General features: G+C 34.0%; 1 protein-coding gene across 1 annotated transcript in view; it reads right to left on the bottom strand.

Annotated features, from left to right (window-relative positions):
- The window catches only part of LOC105251600 (homeobox protein B-H2), a 37,865-nt gene extending 27,254 nt beyond the window's left edge, over positions 1 to 10,611 (bottom strand). Inside the window, exon 1 of the mRNA XM_011258533.3 lies at positions 8,644 to 10,611. Within this exon, the coding sequence (XP_011256835.1) occupies positions 8,644 to 9,121 (478 nt within the window). The 5' untranslated portion in view covers positions 9,122 to 10,611. The remainder of the gene's footprint in view (positions 1 to 8,643) is intronic.
- Positions 10,612 to 10,778: the final 167 nt, after the last annotated feature.

A 10,778-nucleotide genomic window follows, 5' to 3' on the forward strand; every position in this document is an offset into this window, starting at 1 on the left:
TATATTATATTTTCAATATTCTTATTAACGCTTTAATTTCGTGTGCGAAACAAACAAATAAAATATTATCAAATTATACAGAACATAAAAAAATATGTAAAAAAAAAAAAAAAAAAAAAAAAATATGTAAAAAAAGGAATTTATAGATATTATGTAACATTTGTGCAGATAAAACGTAAAAAATATATAAAGAAGGAAGTTGTACATAAAGATATATATTATATAATATTTACGCGGAAAACACAATAATAGCATCATTACGTCGTACATAAATGATATAGTTTTCCTATCATGATGTTATAAGATCTGCATTATCTTGCGCGATCGTAATAATTCTTCGATAGCTATCGCTTCGTAATTTGTTTAAGGATCTCATAGCAGAATAAGGATTGCGAGGTGTTGGTTTACACGACACCAACTATCGCAGCACGGAAACATTATAGGGAAAAATGCAATCGAGTGTTACTGTCAGATCATATTATACTTGAGCCTAAGGTTTCCACGGGGTGCGTAACGCCCGTGTTTCTCGAATTTCACGAGCGCATTCCGCGCATGCGGCGAATAGAAATGCAACGGTTACAACAACTCACGGTTACTTGCGAAATTACGAATGTGAGTTCTCCATTTTATATAGATTCTACAAGCTTGTTGGGTAATTTAAAATTAAGATTATAGCCATATAACTGTATAAATATTAATATCTATAAATATTAAAATAATATCTATAAATATTAATTAATATCTATAAATATTAATATTTATTTTTTAAATATATTATACCTGTTTTGTAACCTTCTGTCTTAAATAATTAAATAATCTGAAATAATTTAAAACTCTTAATAACTGTAATAATTATTATTTAGAAACTATTTAATTATGTATACATATTTATTTATTTATTGTATAATTATGATTAATATCATGTTCATATTGTTTAACATTTGTGAATTCTATCAATTTTTTATTCTTAATTATTTACAGAATTGTTGTTTTGCATTTGTTAAAATATTATTGAAAATTTGCAAAGAGAGAGAGAGAGCGCGCGCAAATGTGTGTTTTCTCTCTCTTGCAATGAATGTTAGTATTTATATAAGTTAAAAAAATTAAAATTGATGAGGAGCAGTTTAGACCAATTTCCTTTAGAACGAAAGAATGTTACAATTATTGACATAATTGGAAAGTTTTGGATCGACTGCAGTAAGTATTAGCAATAATTGCCTTGTTATTTTGAGCGAACACGATTCGAGTCACATTATACGGTCGGACTTCACTAAAAACTTCCTCGCCGACAGATGTTTACCGTCATTGTTGGGATTCGCGCGGTTGTTTTCCAGTGTTCGCCTAACGAGATTTTCAAATCCTCTTAAGCGCCCAATACATCCGCGTTGACAGACTTGACCTCGCTTTCTCGAAATCGATACTGACTTCGAAATCACGGTATCTCCGACAGGCAATTATCAAGAATTACAGCGAGAATGATTAATTTGATCGATTGAGCCGCTTTAATGTGGAGCAAATTTGAAAATGATTGTTGCGAAGTTTAAATGATTGCTTCGTTTTGGATATCGCGAAATTCTTCATCATCATACAGACAATACGCTTCTGCGCATTGTTACCTACGTAAACGTTTGCCTCCGACGGAATAATTAATCACCTGCGCGTAATCTAAGATCACCCGCTTTGTAAACACGATATACCCTTCCTACGCGTTGTGAGCTAATCTCGCGATCACTGTTTGCGATTAGATTTATCACGATATTCTCTGTAGAACCAAATCATAATTGCCAAATCTTAAATATGTTGAAGACGTGTAAAATAATTTACATAAACATTTATCAATACATTGTTGCGAGATGTAATTGAATCTTTTATATTTTAAAAGTCTCATATTTTCAAAAGAATTTTTTTGTAAAATTATTCTATTTTATATTTTATTTATGAAATTATTTTACATTTTTATATCATCTATAAGATATTCCTAAGGTGATTATCTGTTTAAAATTGGAGATATTTAAAAAAAATTTTATACTGGTATGTCTATTATTGTGTAAATTCAAGTATTTATAAAAGTTCAATTGCTTTACACGATCTTCAGTTAATTTTCTCTTTAAACTTATATTGTTGATGAATGTGCAAGAATAATTAAATTATGCTCATAGAAAGTATTTTGTTGAAATATATACATATATAATATTAAATTCTTGAATGTCGCCAGTAGATAAAATAAAAGAACGTAATTTAAATCGACTACACTGGCAATTTATTGGTTGCTACAGTATCACAACGTTTTAACCATGGATTTTGGTCCTTATCAAGTGAAAGTATCTCAGTTAATTAATATATTGTGAGAAAAGAGGAAATCATTATGTCAAGATTCCGTCATGTCAATCTCGCAATTAAAGCGAAAGACTACATATATTTTCACGTCTTAAAGATATTTTTTTACAATTCTTATTATTTTACAAAATAGATAGTCACCTTATATATTTTTAATGCTTCTTAAATAAAATAGTTCTTTAATTTCCATTTCGAGAAGTATTTTCACACAAGATTCATTCAATGCGCATTCATTTTGTAAATTTGTATTATCATTTCTTATTTGATATTCAGATAATCGGTCTTCTTTATGTACGAGTCATTCAAAGTCCTCGCTGTCGACATTGTCACCGTTGAATCTTTCTTCTGAGCTTGATATTCAGATCGCGGGATTAATTCCACGTAGATTGTATCGTCAAAAAGTCCGACAGCCGGCTCGTAAAAAGGCACCTTCGGCATCCGAAATTGCTTTCGTCTCGCGAAAGTCCCTCGGATAGAACTGCTAATCCGCCGGGATCTAAACGGTTGCCAATCATTTCCGGTTCTCGGATTAGTTGCGCGTCGAAAAGTCAGCGAGCTCGTCCGTAAGGGCGTGAAACGGCTTCTGGCAGAACTTTCCGGAGACCCATGATACGGAGATGACAACAATGTGGATCCGTGGGGACGAATGTCGGCTTCTTAAGCGGATTACAAACGACTCGCACACGCGTCCGAGAAATGATATTCTCGCGTGGAGAAAGACACTTTTTTTCACACCTTTTTCAACTGGATAGGACGCCAGTGCATTGATCCGATGGCAAGATTCATATTAAAGAGAGAAATACATGCAGAAATTAGAAATTGAAAGTAGAAATGAGAAATATCTATTATCAGGATCGTAACGTAGATTCCAAAATTACGTGAATTGTTTACATCGTTTATATCGTGTTTACATGGACTTTTCTTTGTAAACACACTTCACGTAAACTATTATAAATTAAATTTCAAAATACAAAAGACAATAATTATATTATAAACTAATATTAATGTTATATAATATTTATTTTTTTATCAATATGAAATCCAGTTCGTTAAATTGTTGAAATTTATTAATTTTTTGTGACAAAATAAAGTATTAAAATTTGTTTATTCCTATATTTACACCATTTACAACACAAACGCAATATCTTCCATAAGCCATATTTAATTGATTACTCATTATCGTTATAAATGACATGTAAACATAGTTTACAATGTTTATGTGTGTAGCCTATTATAATTTACAGATAAATTCCCATCAATTATGTTTTAAACATATGTACATGTTTAATTTTGAATTCAACACACATACACACACACACAGAAATATGTAAGCAATGATATAAATATATAAATTTATAATTTTAATATTTTTTCTGAAATGATTAGAATTTCAGATTCTGTTAAATTTGAAGAAACTTATCGGATTAAAAAAAATTAAAAAAAATTCTTTCTTATAACCTTATTTTCTTTCTTGCTCATAAAAAATTAATTGATGTTAAGTAGTAATATATACAACTGTCACATAAGTTTTTAATCCACATTTTTAATCCAAGTTTTGAGTCCTATGCTGTAGATAACTAATAATGCGTAGAAAAAATCAATTATATACATGATTAAAGAAAACAATCAAAAGAAATTCTAATTTTATCGTGATATTGTAAAGTGTATTGCACACGTGTATATATAATAACACACACACACACACACACACAAATGTAAAAATAAAATTGAATATAAAATACCTTTCTTTATACGCACATATATGTGCGTATAAAGAACATATATTCGCTCTGTGATTAAAATGGCGTCACTACATTAAATTGCCCTTATTGCGCTAATATTTCCTCGCTCATCAACGCTCGGTATAATTTTCACGTAAGGACATACTTGGGGATACGATAATTAGAGGTTCGAGATCTCAGCGAGAAGTAAACAGCTAACGAGCGATCAACTGCGTATATGATTGATGCGTAAATCCGTCGACAATTACATCTAGCTGTTAGTCTGACGTTAATAATTTTCTAATCAACGCCGCGTGAAGAATCGATCGTATTTGTACCGTGACGCGCTGCTGCTGGCTACGATGATAGTGGAATGTAATAATCTAGACGGGAAATTGGAATGAACGTCCCTGTGTAAAAAAAAAGAAAAAACCACCTGGGCCAATCTACGTGAAAGCGTGCGGCGCGGCAATTACATCGGCGTTACTCCTCCTAATTGTCCTTCATTAATAATTCCGCGATCTTCCGCTGCATGGATGACGTACCACGGAAGGTGGCTACCATTTACGCTTATGGTCGCGTCGACCACTGTCTGATAACACCAGTAATGAATGTTATTAGCTTAAATGAAAAAAAATTTTAATATCATTTGTGTCCTCGCGCTTTTTTTAATTAGAAGCGTTACAAATTTTTACAAAATATCTCTGCCCTAATATAACTCGCGATGTGAATTAGAGCTCCGTTTATGTATAAGAAATTGACTCTCGATTGCAATGTAAGGAATTTTACGAAATTGTTTCATTGTTTGAAAATGGAGCAGACTTGTAAAATATAATTTATAATATAATGAGTATACAGGGTGTTTCAGAATTCGCGGATACGGATTCCACAGTGTGTGTTCATATCAAAACAAACAACTTTTCCATCTGGCAAAATTGCATCTGACAATGAGTATTGTTTTTTAAGTGAGATCAACTTTAAACTAACGAATAAACGTTTTATTGTTAGATTACGCTTGAATCAGGGGCGGCATGCGCACGGCATTTGTGGCGTTTGAGCATGTATGCTATTTTACCATTTCATTAAAGTGTTACAAGAATTATGCATCTAAATATCGCTATTTTCAGTACAACTTACTTAAGAATGTTTTGTACCTATTTTCAAAATATTGAGAATTTAATGAAAATTGTACAGAATGTCCTTACATATGTTTAGAATCTTCAACACAATTTTTAAATCGATTCATTAAAAAAGCGTTCACAAGTTATAAGGATTTTAATTTGCACCGAATTAACATGTGTTCTTATGGGAAACGTATAACGTCGATTCAAATGATAAAAACACATGGAAATAATATTCAGAATTTGTTTAAAATTTGCAAAAAGTTTTTTGGTCAAATAATATTATACAAGTATTAACTGGTTAAAAAGATATTAAATATAATTCAATCAAGTTAGTTATGTATCTGTCACAAGGCGAAATTTTCTGTCAAAAGTTAATCATTTCGATTCACAAAATTCGGAATATTTCAGTAAAAACGCAATAAATATTAAAAATACATCCCTGCACTATAGCTAAGATCAAATTATAATATTCCAAACAATTTCTTACTCAAAATACACCAAAAGTGGATATATTTGTCAATATTGATTTTCAGCTACTTTTGCTGGGATTGTACATACAAAACATCCTTAATAAGAGAAGATTTTCTAATTGATACCCCGAAGCAACTGCTGAAGGAAAAATAAGATTAAATTACTTGTAAATAATTTTAATCTAAAATTATTGTTCCAACGTTTTGAAAATTTGTTGGCCTTAAAAAGGGCCGATTAAATGTTAAAAGCACAAAATGCAGACTTTTCATTTGTATACACATATTAGCTCTGCAAATAAGATTTTCTTGTGCTCGTTGGAGCATTTCTGATGTGACAGTTGCCATTGCACAATGAAGTTGTTCTTCCAAATCTCTTCTAATGTTTTTATAGGATTTCGATAAGTAAAGATAAAATAACATACACGCTCAAATGTCGTGCGCACGCCGCCCCTGATTCAAGCGTAATCTAATTGTAAGTTAATATCATAAATCATAAGACACTTATTCGTTAGCTTAAAGTTGTTCTCATTTAAAAAGTAATGCTCAGACGCAATTTTACCAGACGAAAAAGTTGTTTGTTTTGAAACAATCACGCTGTTGAGTCCGTATCCGCGAATTCTGAAACACCCTGTATAGTACACTGTAATAATTGACTTTTTAATGAATTTTATGTGATTTTTGAAATGCTTGAATATCTTGTTTTTAATTTTTTTCTTATCGATATTATAAAAATATCTTTTATCGATATATATTTTTCACATCTGTAAGTATGATTAAATATAATATGCTAATAATATGCTGATAAACATATCAAGGAGCTTATAAAAAGTTATTTGTATATGAAATATATTTAAAAATAAAATAAATAAAATAACAATATTAATATAGATATTTTACAAAATAATATGTAGCGTTAGTAGTATCTTATAAATATAGAATGCTACTTTCCAAACTGTAATTCAAACAATAATCTAAAGGTAAATTATAAATAAAATTTTGAAATATATATTTTAAAATTTTATTTATAACTTATCTTTTTTACTTGATATTTTTTACAAGTTATTGCATATTTAAGTTCAAGTTTATAACGAAAATGTAATAAAATATGCGATCGTGTCGATTTTAGCTCAGCATACTATGTCTCTTTATCGCACGCGCAAGTACTTTTTTTTATTTCTCGTGTCACCGTAGTCGAGACAAGGACGACGATTATCGATTACCATGACGTGACTCTTGAGATTTTCAAACGCCACACTGTCGTTGCGCCGGGACTTTGGTCATTGGTCTTGTTCGTGAAACACTTAAGGGGCGTTATAAATAGCGATGCGGCGCAAGGTGCGAACCGTCGCGACGAGTCAATGTCGTGGAAAAATTGGCGTCTTCGCGGCCGAAACGACTGCTTGTTTTCGTATTTGCAACGAAGCAGCATCAAATTTAGCTGAGAGCGAGAAGCAGTATTAGTATCACCGCTTCTAATCACATTGCCATCATCCGCATAATTGTTAATAATGCGCTTCTTTGAGGAAATAAGCCAATTACGAAACAAACAGCCGTTATAGCCAGCGGCTTCGCATTTAAAAACAACCATTCTGGACGAAAAGAAGAACGGATTTGCAAGAGAAACTGTCAATTAACAGAGATTGTGATACGCTTGGTATAAGTCACCTTAATAGCATCTTCGTCGGATAAATATGACTTTTATGATAGCTACTTGATTCATAGTAACGCGACATTTTTTTGTTGAAATGTGAACGTAATAAAAATCGAGTAGCAAGTTTTTTTTTTTCATTCAAGTTTCATTTTCCAAGCAATTATTATATTTGTGTTTAATTTTACGTATATCGTAAGGTTAATAATTTGCATATTTACTTTCTTGAAGAAATTAATAATGTAATTGATCCATGATAAAGAATCAGTTTTATTCGTTTTATTGCATTTTTATCATGTATGTATAAATTTCTGCATAATACGAGTATTCTCGACATCTTACGAAATTCGGCGTCATCCGATTAGAGAAGTTAATGACGACTTAGCACTTGTTCAGCTGGAGGATACAACGGCACAGGTAGAAAAGATGAATGAAGCAAATGAGGGTAACATAATTAAAGCTTTCGAAAATGCCGAGCTCCAATTTAGAACCATTAGAATTCCTAAACGTTGTCGATCGAATAGACCCAACAACTTGAGATGAGAAAGAGAAAGAGAGAGAGAAAAAGAGAAACGTTTACCTTTCTACGCAGAGAAAGATATATCTGATTCTCGAAAGAGAGGCACTCTATACAATCACAATCAGCGACGGTCGACGTGATCTCACCGATTAGGACATCCGGTCGCGAGAAGAACCATGTACCCCGTAAATATCCTTGATATTTTCGTAAAAGTCCACGCAAGTGATCAGATAAATAGATGAAATTTCAAAACACAATGTTCGCATATTTTTATTTTCGTAAAAGAGCATCCCTTGAGCGTCTTTCAATCAAACTAATATTTAAACTATCCAAATAATTATTTTAGAGGTTGAAAAACATTGTAATATTTTTACTATTTTTCTATTATCTATGAGGAAAAAAATTAAATTGATCAAACTATTGGATAGACATGTAAAGTTTAATCTTGTAAGAAATGTAAAAAAATTCAGTAAAGAATCAGAAATAAAACTAAATAGCTAAGTCTTAATAAAAAATCCCCTAAAGTAATTATTGGATGTGTTAAATTTTATCTAAAATACGTTATAAAAATACTCAACTTGAATCAATTGGCTTGTGTATTGTATTTTATTTCTTTTATGACTCTATGATTATTTTTCAAGAATTTAGCCAACACGTTTCTGATATAACTGTATCGAAAATATAATTCTTTTTTCGGCTTAAAAGATTCTATTACTGATATGTAAATATCGTTAGAAAAGGCCATATCGATACTGTTGCAGCTTTATATTAGCTCTAGCAAACGACAAGCAGTTTTGAAAACATGTAATAAACTGTGATTTACCATTGGACGTAACGGAAGCACCGTCGTGATGACTAGCGTCGCTGTCCTCATCTAGATTACTGGTGCTCAAGGACGTTCTGGACTGATGCCTGACACTGAGATCTCGCGGAGTCGAGGGTGGACTTCCGGGTGGCTCCTGGCTAGGCAGACCGGACTGATGCATCTTGCTGGACGCGCCGCCCAGAATGTCAGTGATCATAAATCTCGATCTTTGTGGCATCGTTGTCGAGGCGTCGCCTCTTTCCAGCCCGTTATTGTTATCGTTGTTGTTTAGATTGTTATTATTGTTGTTTAGATTATTATTGCGCGAGTCTAGTCCATTGGAGAGACGTTCGATGCCAATGCCGTTTCGATCGACCATGTTTTCCAGCCGATGCGCCTCCAGGCCAGACATCCTACTAAGATTCAGGCCGTTATTGGCCACGGCAACGCCACTGAGAGCGGCCACGTGGTGGTTCTGCTGGTGATGGACCGTCATCACGCTAGACGCAGGTGGTTCCTTCGGGCTACGGGCACCTGTAGGTGCCTCTGTCGCCACCCCAGGACTTGCCCGGTACCTGGGAGACAGAATCTTGCCGACGATGACGACGTAGCCTACGCCAAAAAGATCGTGCCCTTACTAATTCAATTTCACTTCACTGTAATTCCAGATAGAATCGATTTCTGGGTCACTTTTCCTCTTCTACATGTGCAACGAATACGTTGTTGCCTAACATTCTTGACGTTTATCTTGAATCCACTATGTTGAGTTTTCGTTGATAATGTCAAGAAACTTCGCTCATTCGTGTCCAGGACATGAATACGCTTGGCGTTTTAATAAATCAGATTTCAAAGATTCATTCAATTTACAAAGGCATTGGAGCCTTTAAATCGCGCAAACGTTTAAATTTACAATTTAGAGAATCGACCAGCGAAAATCATCCCGGAAAAATCTCCGGCATAAATGGTACGTGAAACCGATATTCGCGTCGAGATGCGAGTACACCTTGCACTTCCTCCCGTTTACTCGGTCGCTCCACCTTCTTCCCAAGCAATTAAGGGGCCGCTCGGCTCGGCTCCCCGGTTAATTGCTAATTGGCCACTTAACATAATTGCCGCGCGTAAGAGCGAAGCCGCCGACCACTTCCGCTTTCCTTTTTTTCCTTTTCTTTTTGCACCTTTAATTAGTAATTATTTTTATATAAGACTCCGTCCCTCTCACTTTTGCACAAATATGCGATGGTAAATTGGTGAATTATTCGTCGAAATGAGTTTGAAGACTTTGAGTTCGAACAAATAATCTTGAAAACTTTTTTGCTGATTGGTCGTTCAATAAAACGATGTGATGAAAGTTTTAAGGAAGAATTCCTAGACATTGGCACGCACCTCCACCTTTATCCTATCACAATTACATGTCGCGTAAACGAAGTACCACAAGTAATCACATTTATCAACTCACAATCAGTTCAATAATCATTCACTCGATTGGTCCGTTTCGATTCGTGTTTGTTTCAAAAGTTTGTCTTTAAATAGGCTTATTACGATTGTCCGTCACACGTTGCATAATTGATCACTTTCGCGACGGGCTTTTTATTAGCGTTTTACTAATTTTGAATTGTCAATATATCGTCAGCCTATTTGCACTGTTTTTTTTTAAGTCGCACTGTCACTTGGTTGTCGCGTTAAAATCATTTCGATTATTCGAGTCAAATTTTGACAAAGATTTCTGTTAGTCTGCTTTAATTTCTGGACCAATTTATGACGAACTATACAACTATATACAAAGCTTAAGAAGCAATCCGATTGATCGATCAATAGCGATTTCGCGGTTTAGCTTTGCGAACGTGCAATTCCGATATAAAGATCAATCTGTTGCGCGAGTGACACTTTGGTGAAAGAAGAACCGCTCCGATCGGTGTGTTTCAAATGGAAACGTAGTCCTGACGCGAGGTGTGCGTGCGTGCGTGCGTGTGCATCGAATTGCCACGACTGGTCTGTCTGTACTGAGGACGACGAGCACCTCTGCTCATTCCTGGGCGGCCATATCGCCAGTCTGGCACGCCCCGTAATCACCCCACCACCGATCAATCCGGGCCAATCCTGCATGTCGCCGTTAAGCATCCCGCCAATCCCAACTAAAGCAACCACGGCGCCTC

Source organism: Camponotus floridanus, unplaced genomic scaffold (assembly GCF_003227725.1).
Source record: "Camponotus floridanus strain SB8 unplaced genomic scaffold, Cflo_v7.5 scaffold201, whole genome shotgun sequence".
NCBI classification, from domain to species: domain Eukaryota; kingdom Metazoa; phylum Arthropoda; class Insecta; order Hymenoptera; family Formicidae; genus Camponotus; species Camponotus floridanus.